Below are 27,271 nucleotides of genomic sequence, written 5' to 3'. Positions count from 1 at the left end.
GACAAGAGTTTTTATGTACTACATATTCTTGCTAGAGGTTAACATCTACTTTGATAAGCTCACGTGATCTTCACTTAGATGTTTTCTTCTTAGAAAAAGGAAGGAAAGAAAAAGTCCTTACCCATTCTGACTTCAAACACTTGAGCAGGCAGCAAGCAAGGCAAATAAACCACTCAGAAGGCTCCCCCTACTTCCATCACTATCACACTTTGCAGTAAAAAAAAGATGAAAACATTCAGAAAATGCTGAATTTTTCTGTTTTCAAAAGTGTATGCACACCAGCAAGGGAAATATCTAACTTGGGTCCATTCTATTTTGAACTTTGTGTTAAAAAGGGCACTGGATTTCTCAAATTTCTGAAAAGACTGTTTTAAGTATTTTATTTGGACTCCACATTTGTGACTATTTATTAAACAGAACTAGATCTATTAATGTGAATCCTCAGAGATGCTCTGAGCCAGTTCAAGTGTTCTATGGTGTTCACGTATTGATAGTTTATACTTGTATGATTCTTCACAAATTATATTTGCCAGGCAAGCACACTCCAAGGAGTTTGGCTAGTGTATTTCCTATGGCTCTCCTTCCTTCCTGACATACAGACCTAACACCTGCCAGAATTCATGGACATCCTTAAACATCTATGTGACGTGATGGTATTGTGCACTTTCTTGTGCCAAAAATACTGTACAAAAATATTCTTTGGAAGTCTTGAAGATATTCTTGTGATCAAACAGCCAAACAAAACAAAGGCTTCATTTGTTACTGTATACCTAACATTCACAAGTTCCTAAATGGGCCAAAAGTCTTCCTCTATGTACCTGTAAGGTTGATCTGTTCTGCAAGCAGTTAAGTACTTCCTTACACCACCTACAAGATGCAGAAAAGTCTTTGAAAAGCAGAGAGAAACCTTCTCAAGTCCAGTTTTGCTCAAGAAGTCTACAAAAGATCCAAACATTCAAAGTCATCATGTATCTGTAATATTCTCTACATTCATTCAGTATGCCCTTTGGCCATAAAGTTCTTTCTTCACACTTCAGTCTTTTTCCCAGATTTCAAAATAAGGCCTCAAATTTTAAGACAGCAATGTGGTGTTGTTTTTTTTAAATTAACAGCATTGCTATAAAGAATTATTTAAAAATTACAAAGAGACAGTCACAATCTAAAATAATGGTAAAATATTTTGCAGTTGGGTCAGATGTTAAAAAAATGCAAAATCTCTAAGGAAGTTTCATTTTTTAATAAATTGTTACTGTTTCCACACCTCATTCTGCTTTCTAGCAAGTATGACAGTTCTGTGGACCATCAGGAAGTATGTGAGAGCTTTTGATTCAAAGCACCTGCTAGTTAAGACAACAACTAGTGACTGAAATTTTCCTTTCATTTTCCCCCTTTTAAAATAAATCTACTGACCAAAAATTCTCATCTTTCCTATCCTTGATACCCAAAGTTAAATATGTAAAAACTGACAAGCAACTGCACACAAATTAGAATAGCTTATTCTCACACTTCAAGTCTCCATTTATAATAGGTCTTTTCACCTTCAGAACTCTATATAAATGTTCAATGGAACTGAAGACTCCCTTATTCCTGGTTTAAATCTAATGGCAATAAGCTGTTTTCCTTAGTTATTGTTCATGGACCCTGAAGCAGAAGTCTACAGCCCTAGAAACAGGGAAAAGATTACCCAAACAAAATAGTATTTTACTAGCTTCTCGCAGCTTTTCAAAATTAAGAAGCAGAAACATAAGGTCCAATTATTCTGGACCTGTGTCCAGTGCCAGCCAGCAGTTACCTACTAAGGAAAGAGTATAAGAAACAATTCAAGCCTAAAGTGACACTTCCTGTAGTATACCTGCCTCTAGAAATCAAGTTAAGAACTTTTCAACACTGAAGAACAAAACTAAACCATCAGTGTTTAACAGGCAATAGGTAAGCTCCTGGCCGAGGCTACTGCCCTTTATAAAATCCTTTACACATTTGACTTTCACACCACTTAACAATCAATTTCACAATTTGCGTGTACTGTGTAAAAAGCACAGTTTTATTATCTAAAGATGCAGACCAAACTCAGATAAGCTCAAAGGGCTTCAGAGAACCCTAAGGTAGAAGTGAAAACAAAAACAAACAAACAAAAAAGTAGTTCCTTGGGTACCTTTTCCATACCATTATGGATTTACTTCCTCATTTGTCTTCCACTCACTTCCTCTTCCTGACTTCAGCTTCCCAAGCTGAAGAGCAAAGTAACACAAGATGGTTCCAGACAGACAAAAAGCGACCACTGCTGAACAGAGGTCTTCTCCCCCGACACCCCAAGCATACATCTTTGCCAGCACTAATACTGAAACAATCCCTCTATGGGCCAACTCAGTTCACCAAACAGCAACAAATTAGCACAGTAAGAAAAAAAAGAAGCTGTTAGTTTTTGTCGTGGGTTAAGCAAATTGAGTGAGCTCAGTAAGAAGTTTGACTAGTACCAGAGACCACAGAACTGGACAGAGAGAGAGGGAAACAGGACCCCTGTATTTAGGATGATACTGATTTCTCAAGGGACTTCACTCCTAGTTTATTTAGGCACAGAGCTGTGAGTGGTTTCTACTGTTCTAACTACTGGCTGCTGCTGAAAAAGCTCCAAATCCCCCTTCCTTTCTCGCTCCTCAAAGACACCTATGTTCCTACCCTGGTTCTTATACATCAATGCTAGTGTCGTCATCTGCAGCTGCACCATTAGCAGCAGCAAGTAGATCTACCTCTCTGATCACAGGAAGGGCACACAGTTTATCTGAAGGTTGACAGATGAAAAAAGTATGCACAACATCAGTTTTCCAAACGCATAATGAAGTTCAGATCCTCTGCAGTTTCTGTCTTCCTCTTAACACCTTCCTGAGCCACAGTCACAGGCAGGAACTACCAGTGGATGCGTAGAATAAAAATGGTAAAAATGGCACAAGGACAGCGCAAGCACACACTACTACTCTTTGTATGTCTCCCCCAACCTACAGCAATTGTCAACAAACCAGGTTCTACCTGAGCTACAGTGACACCTATGTGCTTAAGCCACCCAATAAAGACTGTTCTCTAGCATTAGAAAAATCAACACAAGTAACACTTCCCTGGCTGGACTGAGCAAGCTCAGTGGAGCTCTGAAGATGATGAGAGGGAATTTCTCAATTTTCCTACTGTTTAGCTTCACTATTGAAAGGACATGCATCTTTTCAAAACTATTGTTACTATTAACCACGGTATATGCTAATATGCCATGGATTCAGCCTAAGCACACAGAAACCCCAAAGCAGACAGCATGTATTGACTAGATAATGAAGTATCTATGCTGACTTAGTTGAAACCTAAAAATTCATAATAGTGTAACTGTACAGGGTACAGCTTTTTTTTTTTTTTTGGCTGTAGTATAATAAATTCCATGTATTAACACTATGCACAATTATAGCACAAGTAATTCAACAACTGCAGTAACACTGGCATACACTAATCACTACCTGCAGAGCTTAAAAGACTAGGTCCCAAGTCTGCAAATTACTTACATGTATTCTTGGGTTCACTAAGGCTACATAAGCACACACATTACAGACCGGGGCCAAAGAGGAAAAGTCAAGGAACGAAGATGAAGGAAGGAAGAAAGAAATACAATACTTGACACAGTTATCATGAGCTGCCACATTTCCTTAGTCATGAGTGACTACTTTTGGATTTGGACAGGATCTCAAGTTGATGCATTTATTTTCTTGATAGCGACAGTAACATCACGAAAGATAAACTTTCTCTTTCAAGAGTCAAGATGTAAACCTACAGAAGTATATGCATAATTTTTAGCCCCTCCCACATCCACACCTTACAGAACTGAGTTACCATGACGTTTCAGGTTAACTTTGCAAGCCTGGCTTTTGTCAGGGATTACTACTGTGAAAATCAGTTACAGGATTTTCTTATGTCAGAAAATTATTTTTTCAATTAAAAAAATTTTCAAAAATAAAAATTACTTTTACGTTTTTTATAGCATCTGTTACTAGAGATGTCTCAATCTCCAAGGCTTTTACATTCTCTCCTTGCCTCTCAACAGTTATTTCCCTGTTCTTGCAACACATTCATACAGATTTTTTTAAAACCTTGCCATAGCAACAACTGAAGTTCTCTTTTTTGCCCTGCTGAGAAAGTCTGCATGACTAGGGCACCCCTGAATGCCAGCAGACAGTGGGAGCATGGAGGGGGATAGAGGAATGAAAGAATCCAGTAGATGCAACCAGGATGAAAGCTTTTAAGTTATGGACTACTCAGAAAGCAGAAGATGCTGGCTGGGGATCAAGATTTTGCCAAGGTACTGCAAAAAGCACCTGGGATGGTCAGGGGCAAAGAAGTGAAAGGCTGCTCCATCATGAGAACTGAAAGAGCATTTATGATGGGCTGAAGGCAAGAGTTGGAGAGAGGTGAAAGGTTTATCAGCCCATCCTGAAGAGGCTCTGGCAAAAATTTGGGAAGAGAATGACATGGAATAGAATGGGACAGAAGTTAAAAGTTGTAAATGCTAAGGAGCCTGAGAACTTCACCTCTAAAGAAGCAGGAATAAGAAATGGGGCTTCTGTTGTGGCAACAATTCTGGTTACCACAGAACTCCACTTCATTTTCCCTTCCAGGACCTAGCCATCATCTTCAGTCAAGACCTCCGTTTTGTAGAAAAAGCATAGAAAACACTTCCTCCCCTGCCTGCCCCTCCCCCACAACTGGCGATAACCAACTGGAAGCATTACAGCAATGAGCAAAATTACATAGAACAAGTCGCGTGTAGACAATTCACAATGCATCAGGAAAGAGAATAAATATAGTTTAAAGAAAATACGATGGACCTCCTGATCCTGAATGAGATTTCCACCTATGTGATACATATAATTTAGTGATACTTGAAAGTCAAGCCAGGATGGATTATGATTGTTAGTGCAGTTGTAACTCATCTTTCACACAGAAAGCACTACCATAACTTTAACACTCTTTTTCGTTTGTTTTCCCATAGATCCACAGTCTAATTCAGCACAAAATGATTGCTTTACCCACGTAAGTGATTATATGGCTCCATGCCATGAGTAAGAATGCCATGAAGATAGCATTGTATGATCAAACCCAAGACAACAGTACTACAATATACATAATGTCACCAAACTGGAGTTGCCAAACAACTGTGACTACTGCATTTCCAAACTTTTGAAAGACTGCTTAAAGAATTTAAGGTTACAAAGCCACATGTTCTTGCCCAAATAAAAAAAAAAAATCCTTCTTCCTTAATATTGCATCACTACCGACACCTACAGTGATAAAACCTGGTGTGCAACATAGTTTTGCCAATTAAGATGATGACATCAGTAGATTACTATGATCATCATGGACATAAACAAGAGAGTTTTGCCTCAGGGGGCAGAAGATAATTGTAAACACAAAAAAACCTGAGATGCCAGAACGATGCATTTCACTAAAGGCTTTGATTTTTTTCTTTTAGAAGAGGTAAATGGGATGGAGGAAGGAATGCAAAGGAGGCAACTTTTTAAGGATCTGACTATTACTCATTTAAGTTTGTGAAATTCTTCTGAAAAGGAGTAAGTGTTTAGGTCTGCTTAAAAAGGTAAAACAAATGAAATCAAAAACATTTAAAGAAACCCCAAACACCACCACACTATACAATTTCCAGAGCAACCACCGTCTTCTTCTCACAGCTTTTTAAGATGTGTGGGTACTCTTTGGTATTCCTGGAGTTTCAAAGAAAACATGCTTCAAAAAACACAGGGAAATAGGAACTCCTTCAAACAAGTAGTTTGTCTCTTACTACACTCAATTTGCAATTACCCTTCAACTAATTATCTGGGTTGGTGACTACGTATGCCACAGATGTTAACTCAGACAGCACTACGTAAACGCAGGTGCACTCTTTCTCGGCCAGTTGACATAAAGCAGTTTTTTATGTGGGACAGAGACTAAGTTAATAAGGCTAAAAGACTGAAGGGGCCTTCATATGGAGGGCCAATTCAGGATTTTTGGTACCTGACCCTGATGCCAGGAGCACTGCAGAAGGTACTTAAGACATATCTAAGCAGCTCTGGACCACAACCACCACATCTGGCTAGTACTGAAGCCAAGGTTAAGACTCCAGGACTGAGCTGGTGACAACCCTAGACAACAGATGCACAATGCTCCAGCACTCTAAGAAGGGTTATGTAATTTGGATAGAGTCAGCTTGTATCCAACAGTGCCTGCAATATATTCACTGTCCTGAATCCCTGAGCTCTTGGATGTGCAGTGAACACACACTAAATCGCTTTATCATGCTGACTCAGTATAGCTGAGCAGCTCTGCAGATCATTCCACAATACCCATGCAAGATATCCCAGCCTTTCCTATTAACTGAGCTAAGAAGCAGTTGTTACATGCAATCTTCTAATTATAATGAGAATGAAGAAAGGAGATATGAGTTTCTTATCAATATACTGATGCTATGAATTGGAGCTAGTGCCTATGGCTAATGGGAAACAAGCAAGAAAGTACCTATAACTCATATGGTGGTCAGAAGATTAAGAAAATTTGTGACTTACACCAGAAATGGCAAATTTCTTGAGCAACCAAGAAAGCGAAGTATTTTTGTGCTTGAATTAGCAGTAGAATCAACATACAGCAAAAAGAACATCTGCATTCTCTGCAGCTCTTCATGCTTCACTTGCACAGTGTATCCTGAACTCACCAGTAAAACAATTCCATTTAAAAGAACTGTTTAAATCTGTATTTCAAAATAGACCAACAGTTCTGTGTAACTTGCAAAACTTTCTGTGCTTGGGGAAAAAATAAATACCATAGTGTAAATTCCTTGACAATGTATGATATTTTACAAAGAGAAAAACAGTATCAACACCAGTGGAGCAGGCAAAAGAATGATCCTGGGAAGATTCCATGGTTTTAGAAAGGTGGTTTTAAAAAAGAGCTGCTTCACAAAAATCAATACACTTTCCCCATAGGTTCATGATGTAAAATTCTATAATCAAGGCTTGTAGATTTGTAATTATGGTATGTCAGCCACATTTAAACAAGAGTGTTAAAAGATTGTTAAAGTTAAACTAACACAATTGCAATGTGAATTGTCTTAGTCTCATTCTAATCTCCTGGTGTCACTTCCACTTAATCAGTCGGAAACTGGGCAAATGTCAGTGCTATTTTCACATGACCCAACTTACTTTGTTTGCAGTAGTTTTTAAAATCATCACCAATCTGAAATGAGAGTAGGATATTTCTTGAAGTTTTTTTCTGCTCAATTTCCTCACTATCCAGCAGTTTGTCTGAGTTTGGATTTACTGAGAGTAAGACTATTTTGAAGTGATTAAACCAGAAGTACTGCTTGTTAGGCCACAAATACAGCAAACGTTACTATTCATGCTCATCAAATCTACTTTTCCTGAATGACAAGCTAATGAAAGTATGCAATAACCAAGAGCCTGGCTACCAGATCTGTCAAAAAATGCAAGAGGTTCTCCCCATTCCTAGTTTAAATTTCTTTCACTGCTACACAGCAATGTAAGAAACATGAAGGCAAGTGAAGTACCCATGACCTACAATACAGTCTCGAGAGGGGTACACAAAGAATTTATGACGTACAGCTAAAAAAATCCCAAAGCAGAACAGCTGCTTTGTTCTTAGCCTGAAAAAAAGTGATGAGTTGGGTAACTAATGAGAAAAAAAGAATGTGCTACAGCAGATGATTAAAAGAAAGACAAATGAAATGTCAAAAAAGTTTGATACAAGCTAATGGTTCTTGATCCTTACCTTTTTTGATACAGTCTCATAGCCTGAGCATTGAGTGTGCTTGAAAATCAGTGTTAGAGGCTAAATTCAAGTACTTTTCTAGACTGCAAACACAGGAAAAACTAAGGAAAAGTAATTGAAGTGTTAAGTCAGTCTCTTTATGGCATGTTTAATAAGCTTCTACACGAGTTGTGTCACACACCAGAAATAAACATCTATATAGCTGTTCTAGTCCAAAATAAGAGGGCAGTGTTAATGTTCCTAAGTTGACTCAAGTCACTTGCATGCCCGCTGTAGTAGAGAGTACATAACTAGGCTTCTAGCTGGAGAAGGAAGGGTGGAATGGGACAGAGCCATACCTCTTCTTGTATCCGCGTGCAGCTGTCACTGAAGTGGGAGCTGCTGCTCTACTATCTCACACACAGAGAGTGTAAGATAACTCCTTTTCTCTGCCACCTTCTCTTTTTTTTTTTCTAAGTTACTTTCGCTTACAGTATGCCAGCTGCTGCAGAGTAACTGTAGATGTGCGTATTGTTATCACACAAAACCAAGCTAAGTTTACTTGCTTATTCACACAGCCGTTCTTCAAAAGCATATCTGAATCCTGTTGACTGCACTTGTATCATTTCCCCAAAAGCTTTCATCCCTTTCTTTGTACTAGCCCTAAAACACATAGAGTTGTGTGTCGTGAGCTAGTCCAGGCAAGCCTCATCCTTCAAAATAACTTTACTTTTTATTGATAATTATTTTTACTATTATTTATATTGTAAATAATAAATTATTTATAAATAAATTATATTTATAATTTAAACATTATTTTTGTGCAGGGAACAAAGGAGGGGGCTGTCACATAGTCCCTTAGATCTGGATTAGCTTATGACATCATGGACCAACACCAAGACGTCTCTTGTCACAAGTGGAAATTGTTTCAGCTCAGAGGAATACCCACCTATACAATAACCCTAAAACATACCGTAACTTATTAAGCATTGCTTTTAAGAGGTGACAGGATTTCTATTAGGCTCACAAAGTAGTTCTCAGGAGTAGTCAGACTTTGCCTGGACTTGTCTTGGCCAGCCTAGAGCTTTGTTTACTTGTTTAACTGTAACCACTATTATGACTAGGTGACAATTACCTGCTTTGTTTTAATTTTTGCTCAGCTTTGCACCATTGTGCAGTATAACACTATTGTATTGACTTTGTTACTAACAAAAATGAGGTATGTCTGACTTAGAATATAAAAAGCGGCCTAAGAGATCAAATCTGATGACAGCAGGAGCATGGGATGATAGCAGAGCTCTTGAAAATGCAGGCACAAGGAAGCGCAGAACTGTGCTGGTGCTATAAACAACTCACCAATGCTCAAATATTGGTCAAAGGAATAAAACCCTGAGAGATGGCTAAAGCCAGTCTTAGGATAACAAAAGAAAAAACTATTCAACACATGTAAAACACACCACATGCAGTAAATTCAGATAAAATGTGGAGCACAAAACAACGAAGAAAAGCCAGGACATTGATTTTTTTATATGAATTTCTAGATGCAGATTCTGAGAAGTACAAAACAATCAACATCATACTCCTCTCAACAAACGATCTGCGATGCGGATGACTTGCTTGAATTTGTCCCCTCCCCACTACCAAATAGAGCCAGTGGCCTTAGAACCTAGGGAGCTGGCAAAAAGGTGGGTATAACATTAGAGAAAGGGTGCTATTAGAAACAAAGTAGAAACATCATAAGCTTTGCCTACACTAATTTTACTGTATATAATTTGAACAGTGCTAGTATCACTCTAAATGCACTAATATCCAGTGAGAATTGAAGCAACCTACTCTGGAACTTGGATGCAACCAGCTTGTAACAAAATCAAAACCGGCATGCATGGATTTCCATAAATCAAGTGAACAAACAGAAGAGCCACGCTAAGCAGTAAAGAAATCACCCACATACAGGACAACAAACACTACTGAATTTTAATCTCCTCCGCAGCTTTCCCAGACTCACTTAGACTGCAGAAGCAGAGCAATGGAGAAAAAGAACACGCAAGCTAATCTCAGAGCTAGAAGTACTACTATGGACAGTAGCATACAGACACTGAGCTAGCTCTACATGCAGTTATCTGCATAACCATGCTGGCATCATCAGGCCATCATTAGGTCCAAGGGGACACAGCCACATGGTACACCATTCACCACGTGAACATGCAGGCCTCACCAGCTCTGCTGGGGTCTCCACCCAGTTGTTCATTGCCTAGTAAAGGCTTTTCCCTCAGTCTTCCCCAACCTATGAACATGAAAAAAAAAGCCTGTTCAGGTAACTTCTGTGATGATTTATCATTAAGCAATGGTCACCTGAAATGCTAGTCAGTACTACCATGCAGTTCTCTCAGTAAAGCTATCTAATAGCAGCAACAGGCCAGTAGTGAAACTTCTACAAATTCCAGAGTAAAATTATTTCTTATTAGATACAACAGCTGTCTCAAAAGTCTCTAGACAAGTAAGTTACACTTTCAGCTAATAAAAAGAATACAGACTGAAAAAAAGTTAATCTAAGTAATCCTATTTTCCCCAGACCTCAGAATACTTTGTCTATAAAAACTAGCACAAAACACAACAGAGGACATTTAGAATGCTCCTGTCCAGCAAAGCCAGTAACCATAACAACCATAACACAAGTCATGAAAGGGACCTAAAGTAAAAGGCAGTCACCACCACACTGACACTACCTAGCTTAAAAATAACTCACAAGTTCATGACTTGCATGCCCTATATAGTGACAGGAAACAGATCCTTACAATCATATAACCAAATTCTTGCTTGAAGCAGTACTTCAGAACTGCTTCCCACTTGGAGCCTAGAATTCAAAAGTGCCTCTATCTAGCATAAACAGAGTGATAAATCTGCATCCATTACACTTTTCTAATCTTCAAGTCCAATCTTCCAAAGCTCATCAGGTACTAGAAAGTGTGTCCATCTTACTGTCAGTCTTCTAACTGAAACTGGGCAAGTCAAAACACAAATTTGATTTTATGAAACTGGATTATTTAACACCCCAATCTGGCACACATACTAATTCCTGTTTCTGCCTCAGCCAGTGCAGTTTTTGTAGGGTACAGCTTTAATAATCCCCTCTCCTGCTTTCAACTGGCATAGAGTTAATTTTCTTCTTAGTAGCTGGTGCAGTGCTGTGTTTTGGATTTGGTGTGAGAACAATGCTGACAGCACACTGATGTTTTTAAGCTGTTGGTTAGTAATGTTTATGTTAAGTCAAGGGCTTCCCACGTTTCCCAGGCCCTGCTGGTGAGGGGGCTGATGAGGCACAAGACATTGGGAGGGGGCACAGGCAGGACAGCTGACCCCAACTGATCAAAGGGATATTCCATACTATACGACATCATGATGAGTATGTAAAGCTGAGTGAAAAGGAGGAAGGGGGGGGACATTTGGACTGATGGTGTTTATCTTCCCGAGTAACCATTACGTGTGATAAAGCCTGGCTTTCCTGGGGATGGCCGAACACCTGCCTGCCCATGGGAAGTGGTGAGTGAATTCCCTGTTTTGCTTTGATTGTGCGCAGGTGCTTTTGCTTTATCTATTAAACTGCCTTTGCCTCAACCCAGAGGCTCTCCCACTTCTGCCCTTCCGATCCTCTTCCCCTGTCCCACCTGGGGGGAAGCGAGCAGCTGCATGGTTAAACCACAACACCCCACTGTGACCAAATACTCTACACCAAAGCCTTGCGGGTTTGGTCACAAGAAGAGAGATTCAGACAGATAAACTGCAATTTTTCTTGAAAATTAAGCTTGTGTTAGAACTTGGCAAAATCGAGACTCGGGTGATGGAACTACCACCGGTTTTGCAGTTCGAACATGCAAATCAGAAATAACCCGTTTAACAGTTGTTTCGGTAAAGACTCGGTGCCTCGGCACGGTGTCCCAGCGTGGCGCCCCAACAACCCCAACGACACCGAACACACGCCGTTAAGGGCCCCGGGAAGGACGGGCCTGCCCCCGGCGCGGGCGGAGCCGGCAGCGCCAGGGCCGCGTCCCCCCCAAACTCCAGCAGCCCCACCCAGAGCAACGACACCGCCGCCACCCCGGCGGCCCGCAGCACGGACCACCGGCGACGCCCGGCCCGGCCCGGCCCGGCGGAGCCCTCGGCGGCGGCGGCGGCAGGGCCCTCCCTGCGCCCAGCGCGGCGGGGCTGCCCGCGGGGCTCGCAGCAGGGCGGCCGCCCCCAGCGGCCCAGGCGGAGGCCGCGGCGCCCTCCCCTCGCCGGCGCGCACTCACCGTCTCACGACGCCGGTTTTGATCTTGATTTTCCTCAGGCGCGGGTCAGCCATGGCTGGGGAGCTGGACACCAGCGGCGCAGGTTCGGAGGGGACGGCGCGGCGTCGTGACGCCGCAACGCAGCACCGTGACTCCGCAGCCCGGCGCCGTGCATGCGCCGTGCGGCACCACCGGCAGCGGGGCGGGGACCCGCGCTCCCCCCTGCCGCCAGGCCGCGGCGTGGCGCCGTCCCCGCAGGGCGGGCGAGGGGGGTGGCGGCGCCCCTGAGGTCACCGGTGCCGGTCGCCTCGGGTGCGGCACAGGAATGCTTCTGAGGTGGCACGGCCGGCACAGCGACGGTGGCAGCGGGTGGGGTGCGACCAGCGTCGCCGGATCCCGACCCCTGGTAACGCGGTTATCGTGGCTCACGCCATGTTACACGGCAAGCAGCCATTCCCTGGGACATGGTGGGCTGAGCGTGCCTTCCCTTTCCCCGCGTTACCAGGCGCGGGAGGTGCTGTGCACCAAGCAGACAAACCAGAGAGGTGTATCTTCCCCTCAGCTACCTCGAAGGCTCCTGGGCACCAGGCCAGTTACTCCTTTTCCTGTCTTCCTTCAAAGGTCCTAGACACGTGGCCCGCCTGGTGGTGTTGGTCCCACCACAGAACAGGGACAGGCAAGAGCACCCAGGGCACAGCCTGTGAAACCAAGCAATTGCAAGTCCTAAGGAGGAACCTGGTCCAGAACTGCCGCTGGACATTGTGGCCCGGGACCCCTTGGTGGCCAGGGACACCTCCACTGTCACCTGCTTCCACTGAGGACAGTGACTCCTTTTATATGATTCTTCAGTCCTGATTATGATTGTCATACTGATACGGCAAACCACGTACTAGCATCCAACCCAATCTGCAGTGGGTCTGGGTGGTTAAGAACCATAAGTTGTGTTACAAAATTCTGTGTTATGCTACTTATAGATTATACTACACCGATTCTGCTTGTAGAAGTCCTGTGGCATTCCAATCATAAATTCTGTGCTATACTAATCATAAAATCCTGTTAAGAAAATAAAGCTTTAATTGTAACTATGACTTAGTGCTGTTATCATTCTGCCAAGGACCTCTGGAAGAACCTGTCTGTCCCCTTGGCGTCAGCTAACTGGTAGAAACAAATAAAGAGGCAATATTAGCATGGGCAGCTCGGTCCTCAAGTTACAACTGACTTCAACTGGTTACAACTGGTTCAGGGGCTGTTTTCCTTCATGATTATATTTAGCTGAGGCTAAACGTTTAAGGGGTCAGATTCTTAAATTCCTCTGGGTCTGTGTTTGAAAGAACTTCTCCTGAGTGAGTATTTAAATCAGTAAGTAAGGAAAAAATAGCTTTAATGAATACATAAGAAAGATAGATATAGTTTCAGGGGAGTACTGCTCAGAAAGGCCTGCAGAGCCCTTTTTCTCTTCTGCATCCTTTTTCCTGTTAGTTGCTTGCCCTGACTGGACACTGCCAGTGACCAACATCTCTTGAGAAAAACTGGCTGCAGGGGATGTCATGTCACTTCTGGCAACATGCCAGCTACAGGTCATTAGCCAGCAGCTGTGGGAATGCGGCTGGCACCATTGGGCCCCATTTGGACATGGCATAGGGAGGGCCAAGATCACTCAGGTCTGCAGAGCTGTGTCTTACCTACACGGGAGGACCGTCACAGAGCCCAGCGAGCCTCCCTGGGGACCTGCGAGCCAGGCCAGCCCAAACACAACCTTGGCTCAGCCGGTTTTCTCTGCAGGGAGGTGCAGGTCTCAAAATCACCAGCGTCTATAACCCCATGAATGACTATGACCTGGAGATGAGTTCACAGGTGTGTTATATCTTTGATATGCAAAGCTGCCATCGCCAGTGCTGGAGGAGGAGGGAGAGCATCATTCTGGCAGGCACAAGGGAAAATGCAGCCCCTTACTTTGACAGAAACTGAAATCTTAGTAACCTGGCTTCAGAAAGCTGTATAAAGTCATGCTGGGGCTGAAGCTGTTCTCTAAACAATTCTGAGGCAGCACCATAATGCTACATAGGCTTTGAAAATACAGACCACTGCAAGGAAAGCTACGTTACTGCCATGCACCTAGACATCAGTTATTTTTTCAAAAAATAGTCTTCAATGTCATTTCTATATTTGACATAGTTGTTCCATAAGTGAGAAGGCCAACAACAAATAACAGTACAAAAATAAAAATTGCCTAGAAGCAGCAGTATTAAGAAAAGTAACTCTTGTTTTCAAGTGCTACAAATGCTTTATTTCTGGCCCTGAAGCATTAACTCATATCACTGACAGTGTTTAGGCTCAGCTACTGAATTTTAGAATAGAATGCAATCGTTTTCTTACAGCTAATTCATATAACTAAACAGATGATAATACACCAAATCTGAGTTCATATTTAAGCACATATGACGATAACTTGAAAGGAGTGTTACTGGTGGATGCTGAACTATATTGTAAAATATGTCTAAAAGCATGATCTGCTTCATTATTCATGCAAGTTTATATTAGTACCTGAAAATTACAAATTAACACTTTAAAAAATAATAATTTTATTTCTAAAGGTCTGGATATCTGGATGTCCAAGAAAGTATGTCTAATGCCTTCCAGGACAGATATTCCTTTTTTAATGAAAGGGGTTTTTTTTGTTTTTGCCAGAACAACTTTGAAACAAATTCTAGCCTGGTCAGTGGTAGATGTGTTTCCATGTGAATTTGTGACATTACACCAGATACGGATACACTCCATTATGAAAATTGTGAATCCTACTGTACGTTTTGGATGGTACAGAAACTGTTGATTCTTCAATGAATTCTGGCAGCATTCTGCTTGTGTTGCATCTAGTTGAAGGTTTTTCGTAGGGTCTATTAGCCCTAAGTCATTACGTGCACACTGTCGCATAGAGGCAGGTACCTAAACGTAATTTGCTGATGCTCTAGCTATTCAGACATAGGGAGCAAGTCATTCTGCATGTGCAACACTCACACATATCTTTATGTGTTCTCCTGTATTGCTCCTTCCCAGCATTTCACGTGCGAAGCTGCAGCTGCTGCGAATATGACTTCCTCTCCTCTGACCACTGTCATCAGGTCATCTCAGCTTTCATTTGGCTCCACATAAGGAATATTTCCAAGGCAGTTTGTTACATGTTTTGCACAAATTTACTTGAGTGGGTGTATTTGCCACTGCCAATGTACTATGCCTTCTGTTTAAAGAATCCAGCTAAGTCTTATTTATTTCTTCCGGATAAGAGCAACATAGTGACTACTGCTTATTCCCATTTCGCTGAAGAACAAAGGACTGGAAGCAGCTAATCAGCCTGATGAGCTCAGATCCCTCTGCACGCATAAACAACTGTGTAATAGACGTTTAATCTGAAATGTTCATAGTGCACCCAATTTGCATTCAAGGGAGCACCCAGGCTGCAAAGCACTTCCTACAATTCATAATATTCTCTGTGAAAGACCAGCTTAAGAAGTTAATGCCACACATATGCTTCGTCACAAGAAAAGATCAGACTCAAAAGCATTGCAGTATGCCACAAGTGCCTCTGTTATTAGCAATTCCCAGTTAATATCTCTCCATTAAAGACTACTCTGAAGAAACACACAACTTGCAAGCTGTGCAAATAGTAAGTCTTGTGAGTCCTGTATTCCTGTATTCTCATCATATCCCTTCCTCCCTTTTAAATTAATTTCCTTGGCTTTAGTGAGGGAGTATCTGAAATAACAGGGCTGTTGCTGTGGAGCTGTTTTGTGCTACACCACTGGTTTGTTTGGACTATAAAGCCAAAATATTTGTCAGCCGATACAGTTCAAATCAGAGGTATGCCACTTCCACCCATGCTGGCCGATACAGTTCAAATCAGAGGTATGCCACTTCCACCCATGCTGCTGAGGTTAGAGCATACCTTGCAGGAGAAGGTGCAGTCACCTCTAAAGTCCACTAACCCCCAGCTTCCATTTCGATCGTCTTGTCCACTACCAGTTTTTTAGACAACTTGGAAAACCCATGGCCACAGCCGTGCCCAATATACATTTGCTTCAGCTGAGGACTAAGAGCATTACTTTAATAAGTAAATGCTCAATGAGCTTTTATACTATTTTGTTTACCCATTAAAACCATCTGTGCAGTTTGAATATAATTTCATTTTCATTTATGATAAAACAAAATGTGGAAATCATTTAGTCTTCAAATTTTATCTTTTTTGTAGGAAAAGCAAATTTTATTCAGCCTCTCTAAAGGGTACTACATAAATAAGATTAGATTTTGAATAGAAGTTAGTAGTGTCTCCTTAATTTTTCTTATATATTCAGTAGATAAAATTAACCTATGTACAGCTGGCCAGCACAAAGTTAGGCACCTTTTACGCGCACAAGAATGAATTTCCCTGGTTCTGAGCATACAACATAGTATCAGTATTCCTTATAGCATAGACCTCTTGACCCACTTTCTTATGAAGTGATCATCACCAGTCAAAATGATCTTCCACAAATATCCCCCCCAAAATGCAATGCCACAAATAGAGGCAAGTAGCACAGGCCATGGGCTGGGAAAAGGATAAAAAGGGTTGTTGCTGCAGAGTTTGTGAGATACCTATGGAACATGGTGAATCAAGTGGGGGCTGTGTTTTCTTACAGGAGAGGCTTGATTACTTTGGGATGTTAGGAAAAGGAAGAAGGAGACACCAGGCAGAAGCTGAAAAGAGTTGTGGGCAAAGACTGCTCCCATTTCTGCCTTTGTACCTTCTCCAAACACCACCGGGACAGATTCTGATTTCAACTATGCTTTTGTGAAAGGGAAGTAGCCCACTGGGATGTGGTGGTGTAAAATCAGAAGGAAACCTACTCATCTTCAGTAAAGTTATAGTGACAGTACAATTTACCCTGCGTAGAGAAGGCAGCAATGGTGATTCCTCAAATATGACACTACTGGGGAGCACAGGTTACAAAACAGCCCTCTCATACAGTTTTCAGGGTTAAACTGTGCCTATAATAAATGCTAAGCTACAATTCAAACCTTTTTAGCTAACTCAAGGCTTTTTAAAAGCAGTTTTTCCTAGCTTAGATCAACCATTAGGTGAAGAGCTAGAAGCAGTGAGAGAAAAAGGGATTTATGTGCATGCATCAAAAGGAGAATATATCCCTTTGCGAATGATTTCCATGGGTCCCCTACCTACAAATGAAGAGATATGTGATATAACAATTCATTGTTCTGACACACATTACAATCATGATGTGCAGTTTTTAATGCATCATGTTACATTAAGCTTAGCCCATGGTCTAACACCATGTAACATAAATTTCTGTGAAGGGAGTAACATAACATGATACTGTCTTTTAAAAGACACACACGATTTTTTCAGATCACCTACTTTTTATCCATGAATGCCCAATCCAAAAATCAAGGTGGCAGACGAAAGTGGAGTGAATGAGTATCCACAAACCAGAGTATTTATCTTGTGTAGTTTTGCTCATTGCTACCTGTAGTCAATGACTCCAGTCAATTTTTATGTTGTAATGCATGAGCAAAGTTGATGGACATATTTTTTTGTCACCCCCAGTTAGATTTTATTCAGGGTCAATCAAGGGAGACCTGACAGCCATTAAGACTGTAAAACACACTGAGAATCCTTACAAGTGTTTATTTCTCAATAGAGAGAGGGGCTTTGATTATGAACCTGTCACTAACCTTATATTGGCTGCTCTCTTTTATCCTACCTTGGAGGCAGATTTTCTGTTTTAATTGATAGTTTATTTTAAAATAAAAGTAACAATGTAAGTGATTCTCATTGAAATGAAATAAAATGAATTATTGATTTGACAATAACTGGATATAATAAAATGTCTAGTGGAAGATTAAATTCAAATCTGAATTTTAAAAAACTCACAGAATAATCCTGCATGTGATCAATCTCTTTCAAAACAAACCCAGAAAAACAGAGGTAGATTTTATGTATTTATATATACTTACACATTTGCTTATTTATCTCACCCTGAGTCATTAGAAAGATTCAGGATTTTTTAAAGACTTTTGAAATAGATGTCTTGAAACTAGTCTTCAGTGCCTGCTGGATTCCTAAGTTATTAACTTGATTTTTAATTGAATCCTTTCTGTGGTACAATACAAAGCAAAACCGTGAAACTCACAGACATCAACTGACATCTGTGTGGGTTTGACTGATCACATGCTTCAGTGCAAAGTTTAAATGCCAGCAAAGGGGGTTCTTCCATTTTTTGGCCACATCTGAAAACTGCAATTCTTGCTAGAGGCTGAGCACTCAGGACAATATTCTCCAATGAAGAAACAATCTTTGCCAGTGTTTAGCAGACAGGAACATGTTGCTAGCACGCAAAGGTGAAGGACTGCAAAGTAGCTGGCACCAAACAGGCAGATCATGCTAATATCCCTTATGGTGCTGGATGTGATGTTCTGAAAGCTTCTCATGAGTCAGTAAAAAAGGAAAATATATCTGTAGACTGCAGCATCAAGATGAGGCAGTGTTTACAAAGTCTAAGGGACATCAAAAATGTATGCTTTTAATAGGACAGCAATCTTTATTGACAGAGATAAACACACTGTCATGATATAGCTTGACACTGTAAAGCAACTGGCACGAAATCACACTGCCTTGTGATTAAAGTTTAGCACTATACAGTATCAGTTTAGCACATTTTAAATAGTTTGGAAATTGGATGTTTTGTAATTGGGTAATTATCATAATGTAGGAGTTTCTGATGAGTTCTTGTAGGAATCTGTTCAGCAGGACTAAGCTATTCAATGTATTTATTAATCACCTGAGAGGAAGTATGAAATAATAGCTAGTAAAGGCTGCTGCTGGCAGAAATGTTGTTGACATTGTAAGGAATAAGAACAGATTAGTTCTGTAAAGCAATTTGGATTTCTGGGTGAAATAAACTAATTCAAAATATGTAATTTCAATGCTGGAAAAGCCAGGATCATGCATGTAGGAGCAAAGAATATAAGTCAGACTTGGAAACCAGTAACCCTGGAAAGGAACTGTTGGGTTGTGATGGCTAACCAGCTGAATATAAGCCCAGCTATAATACCATGGCTGACAGAGAGCCAGTGTCATCCATTAATATGCTGACTTGTCAATATTATGTAGGAGTCTTAATATCTAGAAACGCCAAAAAAATGAGGTTCTGGCTGAAATCACATGCCCAGTTCTACACTTTAAAATGGGAAAAAAAACTTATAAGGCTTGGAACAAATCTATGGGAGTGATGCAGTGCCCGGACAACATACCCCATGAAGCAAGGCACAAGCAGCTAAAGGTATTTAGTCAGCAAAGAAAAGAAGGGATTTGGTCAGTCTGTAGTCTACATAGAGAAGGAATTTCTGACAGCAGCAGGTTCACAACCAGCAGATAGAATGAGCAGCAGGATACAGCAGAAAGCTCAAAGTAGACAAAATCGGAATTGAATTAAAGGGCCAGATTTTAAGTAGAGAGCATTTAACTGCTGGGAAAACTACCAATGGGAGATGGAGGTGTTTAAGATTGGATGTTTTTCTGTGAAATATGCGTTAGTTTAACTGCAGGTTAAGGCTCAGTGTAGAAATTAGCAGGTGAAATCTGTGCAGGGGTTAGGCCAGACAATCTTGGTAGTTCCCTCCACCCTTAGAAGTCTGCTTGCCAACATGCATGCACCTGAGCTAAGGAACCAACCTCTTGTACTGCAGACTCAACTGCAGGATCCAAAATGCACCTGTTGAGAAGAAACTTCAGACTGAAGTCCTACTCCTAGACTAGTAAGTTTTTTTATGGGTAAGGAAGGTGAGATAGAGGTCAATTTACTTTTCTCTTAGACACAGGGCATCAAGATGCGGGAGATGCTAGAAATAATTACAAAAAACCATCACATTGTAAATATTATAGCAATACTGATTTTGCTAAAATTAGCTTGATCAAGCCAGTTTGATGGAATTTTCATATTTCTAGTCTTCAGTGGGGAATGAAAGCCTTTCTATTTTCAGAACTAATATTTCAAATATGTAAAAGTACATACTGGAGCAACCACTCCTAATCCAGCAGAAAACATGAGCGTAACAGGGAACTAAGCCCTTGAAATATCAGGTATACTTGAGTTATATTTTAGTAGCACGTCTCGTCTTTCTTAAATAAAGCTGAGTCAGGATTAGGTGTCGTGTCTGTGCCTCTTAGGCTTCTTTTACATGAGAACAGAGTTCAGTTTATGCTGTGTAAGTTGAGTATCTAAAAGTGTTTGAATGATTCATCATATACAAATGACTGATATTAGATGAGATGAACCCACCCTGAATGCTTACACACACACACACACGCACACGCACACACGCGTGCGCGCGCACACACACACCCCCAGCTCAATGCTTTTTGAATCTGGAGGTGTTTAAAGTGTGTAAGCACCACATTTCTAACACTGACCATGGGGAAAATACAGCTAGGCATGCAGAGAAACACCTCAGCGCTGACCATACACAGCATGCCTAGTTTAGGAACCCCAGCAAGGCTTTCTGTCCCTTCATCATCTCTGGAGTGATTATTTGCTGCTGGTTCTAGTCTGCAGCTTAACCACAACTGCCTTGGATTTAGAAGAATGTGGGTCAATTTGCAGTTTCTCCTGCCAGGAAACCATCCGTGGTGGGAGCACAGAAAATATTAGGCATGGAAAAAACTTTTTCTCCTGTTAGTGCAACTTCATGTTTGCTGTAATAATCCCATGTGATTGAAGCAGAGAGAGAAAGAAGAATGACAATGCAACCAAGTGGTTAGGTCACTTCCCTCTGGGAAAATATTAATATGCAAAATGGTAAAACCTGAGCAGATGGATTAGGGAGAGCTCCCATCTTAGAAAGTCCCCACTTACCTGGCCTTATGGGCTCTGTTTCAGGAGACCTTCCTTGACCGAAGAGAGAATTCAAGCAAAGTGAAAGCTCAAACCACTGACCTACTCGGTAAAGCAGTGGCACCGATGCATTTAGGCTTTTAAAGAAAAGATGTAGCTGTCTAAATCCATTAGAGAGTTCAGGCAGGGCATTCTGAGTGTAAGGAAGCACCTGAAAGTACATCAGAGAAGGCAATGAAAGACTTTGAGATAGTAGATATGGTTTTCACACTAGCACTTTCTGCAGCACCCCGCTAGTTTCTAGTTGGACAGATATAATGCCCCAGTGACCGTACCAGCAGCCCAAGCACCCAGGGTGCTTGCTGGGAACTTCTAGATGTGCTCAAAAGTTAGACTAAACATAGACATTTACATTTAACCAAAAAATGCCATAAAATTAGATGCATTAAAAATAAAACTGAAATGAGATTTAAAACACTGATAACCTCTATTAAAAGCTTAGATTTTCTCAGCATTATTTCAGTATATTAGAAAGATTCTCCTACCCAGTGGCTTTAACAAAGCTACTTGGGGAATTAGTAGAAAAACATTAAATTTCTAAAGTCAGCATGGACTTAATAATGATTGCCTTCAGATCCATAAATGTGTTACATTTTTTGTCTTTACTGTGATGCTGATACTGGTTTTTGTACTTTTTCGAATGTTTTACTGTACAGAAAATCCTCTGGTTTTATTGATGTTTTAGCTGACCTAGCAGATACAACAAATATTTTTGTCATTTAATTAGCATTGCTAATTCAGAAATGGATTGAAGACTAAAAATGTGGGATTTTTTTGTCTTCTAGTGTATGAATAAAAAAAAACAAACAGAGAAGGTAACATGGACAAAACCCTAATGGTGAGGGGTCAGATTTCCAAAGATATTTTGGTGCCTGGAGATGGAGATAGATGACCAGTGGGAGTTTCAAAACCCCTTCTACAGATTAAATGTCTAACTCCTATTGACTTCAGGGGAAATGAGGCACTAGCCCCTACAGGCACTTCTGATAATCTCACTGGCCATTTATCTGCATGTTAGACATCTAAGTATTAGCTCCTGGAGACGGAAAATAATATCTCAGTTCACTAAATAGTGTATCCACTTTGGTCATTTAGTAATCTGGAGTTTAAATACATTTCTTTTTATAAGGAAAAAAAATGGTGCTGTATGTTTAAGACAGTTAAATACAATTAATTAAACCAGTATTCCACATTTAAATTTCTTTAGTTTCCATGCCAATGCATTTTGATACAAACCCCAGATAAAATCATCATTTAGAAAAGTCTTTTGTTTTTTTCTGAGATATTATACATGTAAAATGTAAGCATCTGAACAAATAACAGTAATTCTCACACTCTCACTGGATGTATTTATATGATAAAATAAAAAAAAGATATTTAAATATATCAAATACACATTGCAAATATGGTTGCAAATCAGCTTGGTTTAATTATTGCGCCAGTCAGTGAGAATGAAATTAATTACCAAGAACAAATGCAAAGTAAAAATAAAATCAGCTATTTAAATCAAGGTTTCCTTCTCATTGTTTTTAATCCTAATTAAAATTGGAAGTTCAAATTACTATGAGCAGGTAAAGACTAACACTGATCTCTAAGATACAGCCCTGTGAAATACAGTCACAATCTCTTAAATCTGTTCTTTCCAGAATCATAAGAAATGTTGCACCTTGTTCTCGTGTTTATTGACCCAGATCTATGAAGATTTCTGTGCCTTAATCAACGCAAACATAACATGATGTAAGTGACCTGTTCTCTGAGTTTGTGATTACCCTCAGCTCTGTTGCCAGTATATCACAGATAACATTTGCCAGTAATAATCCATAATACTCAGAGCTTTTTAACTTCTGTGTAACACTTCCCAAGCAACAGCTGGGCTCTTTGAATGCTTGAGTTTAATTCCTCGATTTTCAGAACCCGCAACACATTTTTCCTCTGTGTGTCTCTGACAAATAAAGTAAAACAAAGCACTCTGCTGTTAGAATAGAGAAGAACATAGCTCAAACCTTGTACCATGAAGCTGAAAAGTGCATACACATGATGCAGCTTGTATGTATTAACCTCATGCTCTGCAAATGCTTTGCCTGAAATGTGCAGGGAATGAAGTAGATCAAATCATAATGCAGAATAATTGATGAAAAATAACATCCTCTTCTTTTCACTGACACTCAAGTCAAAATGTTTTATCTCTTTGTTTTCTAAATCTTGCTGCATCTTGCTGAGAAGGCAAGGAGGGGCAGGCAGGGAGCTAATTTTCTTATTGAGTGCATGAGTAACGAGACTTGTGTGTGTAACTTTTTGCACCACTTGGAAAATTGCCTCCTACTGCATTTCTTTGAGGCTGGAAGAATAACCTTTATACCACTAAGGGTTATAAAAGGCCTAAAGTAAACATTTAATGGTATGGAAACAATAATGTGACATCATTCCAGTAAGTACAGATTTGTGCTGTGCAGCTTGTTTTATAATAATGGTATTATTTAGTCATTTATTGGTCTTGTGAGCAGCTGGAAGGAAAGGAGAAAAAAACCAAACTCCAGACAAAACCAAACAGGTGCACTTTGGGGAACTGTCTTGTATGAGAGTTTTACTGTACAAACGTATAGCTGAATATGACAGTTTGCTTGGCTTGATCTACTCCATATAAGCTTTAGTATTATGTATAAACACATGAGTGTTTATTTACCCTAAATCTTTTCATTGGAACCAGTGGCTGACTCCAGCATTTGCAAATTTGTTTTATTTAATTATGAAGTCCTTGATCAGTCCCCTTTGCCCTCTAGCAATCCCTATTCAGTCTGCACAGAGGAACATAAATGCCCTTTTTGCTTTCTCTCTGTGTTAGCAGAAGAGCAAGAGGGACCTTAAAGCTGTCCTCACTGGCCAGGGTATCCAGGGCCAGGAAAGAGCTGCTAGATTCTTGGCACCTTCCACTAATTTTCACTTTAATTTGGTGTTGCAACACCCTGAAAGTGGAGGTGGGAGGGTCTGGACAGGCTAGCCAAATTCCTGAGAGTTTCCTGCAGGCTCTTGAGGGTCTCTGCTTCAAGAACTAGTGTTACTGTCGATATGCAAGTGCTGCATGTACTGAGAGAAGATCTTGCCTCTCTTGGCTCCCAGGCACTGCTTGTGGGATGTGGCACAAATGGAACATAATGGTTGCTCACTCATTTTAAGGTAAGAGAGCTACAACTCAAATTTTCTCTCCCTTGTCTCGTGGAGAGCTTATATGTTAAGAGCACCTGTATAAAGTTGCTGGAATACAAAGTATGTATTATTTATTATTTTCATCCTTGCAACAGTTTGACAGAAGACAAGAGGAGATGACATTTGAAGGGAATATAGGAAAGAGAAGAGGTACATTAAAAGATCATGAGGAACACTTTGTCAGCTAGTTCCTGCCTGTACAGTGCCTTGATTAGATGAAATGCATGTGTACGTTTATTCCATATCAGAAATAAATTATGGTGGTACATAAAGGTTTTTACAAGTACAACTTGGAGATAAATTAACTACTCAGAGGTAGAAATGTGAGCAATGATATAAACTATGTGCCTCACTGTCACCTGTTTTGTGCCTTCCACTTTTGTTTCATGGAAAATGGCTATTGGAATGTTTTGAAAGTATTTTGACAGCATTTGATTTGGAATTTTTTACCTCTCCACCTGCCCAGCACAATATGTTAATGAGTGTGAGTTTAGTCAAAAGGGGAATCAGGTCAGTGTCTTTTCTTGCTCATAAAAGCTTCCTACCACAGAATAAATGCCTTAAGACTTTACATGATTAGGAACTAGTACTATGCTCCTTTGAAAAGAATTTGAAAGAGGGTAAGAACCTGCTGCAGATTGCTAAGGTAATTTTTTTCAAAAGTATGGGATCCTTCATCGGTTCCATTTTGGGGAACCCCAAACTGCTGGGTGTGTGCAGGTGAGTGCTCTTTGCAAAAGAGAGAAGAAAAAAAAAAAAATCACTTTCGTAAAGCATGAGAAGTGGAGAGGTAACAGCAGGCAAGCTCCTGGGGACAGATCCTTCTCTGGAGTAAATTGCTGCAGCTCTCCTGGAGTTACAACAGTTTAGAGCAGCAAAGAGCTCCCCTTTGAGCTCTATACTTGTCCTTTTGGGAATTAGACTAGACCATTTCAACACATATATTGGAGGAGATGTACAATCTTTGCTTCTATTTATAAAGTGTAAAAAGAGGCAATCTCTTCAAATTGTGGGAGTTTATCTTGAAGTTTATATTATATTCTTTCATAAATTGCTGTTGTAGCAAGAAATTGAAGCCATTTATCAGCAGGTATTGGAGATGTTACAATGATGCATTATGATACATTTAGCTACCAATATTTAGCTATCAATATGATACATTTATCATCAATATCTAGCCAATACTACCAATGATTTAGCAGGAGAGGTTAGATGAAAATACTCTGATGTATCATTAGGGAGACAGAGTGTCTGGAATGAAAGACTCCAGTATCATTTATATTTCTTGTGCTACTGTGTCCCAAAATTGCATCACTGCAGACCAGGGGGATTTTTTAGAGTGTGCCTTCCCTTTACAAGTAGGTGGATTTGCCTTCTTACACAGAAGCCTGCACAGCTCTGATTCCTCAAATTACAAACCTCAAGGTGATAGATTTTGGCATAGAAGTCTGCAAATGATGAAATTCACAATCTAACTTGAAATAATGGTATTTGAGCATAACGGGCCTATTTAATTACTGCTCAGGTGCTTGTGTTACTAATTATAGTCACACAAAAGGAGCTAAATGCTGCAGATTCTCATTTTGGGGTTTTTGTTTTTACCAAATAATTTGCAAATATATCAATGAACACAAAAGCAAGTTAGTAAAGAAATGAGCACTCGAAATTCTGGGTATAGTGCACAGGATGGAAAGAGGTGCCCAAAGAGATGCTGGATAAACTGAATTTGTAAAAGCTGCCTGTGATCTGAGCAGCCATTTCTCTTAGAAGTCATCAGTGATCCGGTAGAACTGCAATGTCATAGAGTCATAGAATCACAAAGTGGTTTAGGTTTGAAGGGATCTTTTAAAGTTCATGTAGTCCAGGCTCCCTGCAATGAGCAGGGACATATTCAGCTACATCAGGTTGCTCAGAGCCCCATCCAACTTGACCTTGAATGTTTCCAGAGATGGGGCATCTGCCCTTCCAAACCCTTTTTCCCATTTTTGATGGCATTTCAGCACCTGTATAAGTAGGAAGCTATTAAAAATAGCTAGCTATCCATGAACCTATCATTTTGTAACTGAATATTAGATAGCCAAAAGTAGGCAGACATGGGGAGAAGTTGCAAAGAGCGCTTCTGAGCTCTGGAAACAAATTTTTCAACTTAGCAAGGACAGTCACAGGAATAAATAACAACAAGTGAATTCTCAACATTGTGTACACACACTAAGACTGCAGTAGGTTACGTGGCAGTTGGTCCAGCTAATAAGGCTCACTGAAGACAGTAAAAACATTCTTGTTTATATTAATGCTTGAATGTAATATCACTAATAGTCATTCAGCCACTCAACAGGATCACATATCACGATGATTCCCAGAACAGCAACTCTGGAATAGTTTTTTTCTGTAACATATTTTCAATTAATCATGTGAAGGCAAAAGAAAGTGTTTTCACTAAATCTATTCAGAGTCTTCCAAAATCCCGGCTTAGTCCCAAAGTTTCTGAGTGCCTCACTTTGATTACATGCAGCTTTATTAATGAACAATATATTGACAGTAACTTTCTGTGGTGACGAAATCTATTCAGACACATGAGTCTCAAAAAGGCTATGAAAATCTTAGAATGGTCTGACAAAACTAGCTGAATAAGCAATGTGAAAGTTGATGAAATAAATCATAAAAGTATAAGGAGGAAGCATCCTTGTATGTAGCTCAGAGAAGTTCTAAACTTGAAAATGGCTGTGCTTGACAAAAGCAGGCAAGGTGTTTGGATGTATCTGAAATTGGATGATAATAATGCAGAAAATAAAATGTCATTGTATTTTATGGCATTATAAATACTTTACCTCCTCTGAAATACTGTGCTCAGTTCTGCTCACTGAATGTAAAAAGGATGTTTGCAGAATCAGGCTGTGTCTGTACTGCATCAGACAAAAGAGCAGAAGACAACCCAGGGTACTCCTGGTCGAGCTCCACTTGTGTTGCTGTATCTGTAACATTAAAAGGACAACTCATATGCAAACAGCCTACCCACACCGTCTGCACCTAGGGTACACAAGACTGGATCAGGTATCACAGCAGCTGATTCTTCTG

General features: G+C 40.3%; 1 protein-coding gene across 2 annotated transcripts in view; it reads right to left on the bottom strand.

The window, feature by feature from the left end:
• Nucleotides 1-12,250, bottom strand: part of TBCA (tubulin folding cofactor A) — a 31,573-nt gene extending 19,323 nt beyond the window's left edge. Inside the window, exons 1-2 of one of the 2 annotated variants that reach the window (XM_055699445.1) lie at nt 12,075-12,250; nt 2,153-2,228 (exon numbers count right to left, since the gene is read on the bottom strand). In XM_055699445.1, the coding sequence (XP_055555420.1) occupies nt 2,153-2,166 (14 nt within the window). In that variant the 5' untranslated portion in view covers nt 2,167-2,228; nt 12,075-12,250. The remainder of the gene's footprint in view (nt 1-2,152; nt 2,229-12,074) is intronic. The other variant, XM_055699444.1, reaches the window with a different exon arrangement.
• Nucleotides 12,251-27,271: the final 15,021 nt, after the last annotated feature.

Source organism: Falco cherrug, chromosome Z (assembly GCF_023634085.1).
Source record: "Falco cherrug isolate bFalChe1 chromosome Z, bFalChe1.pri, whole genome shotgun sequence".
NCBI classification, from domain to species: Eukaryota; Metazoa; Chordata; class Aves; order Falconiformes; family Falconidae; genus Falco; species Falco cherrug.
Note: the sequence above shows the minus strand (reverse complement) of the source record. Positions and strands in the feature narration are given on the sequence as shown.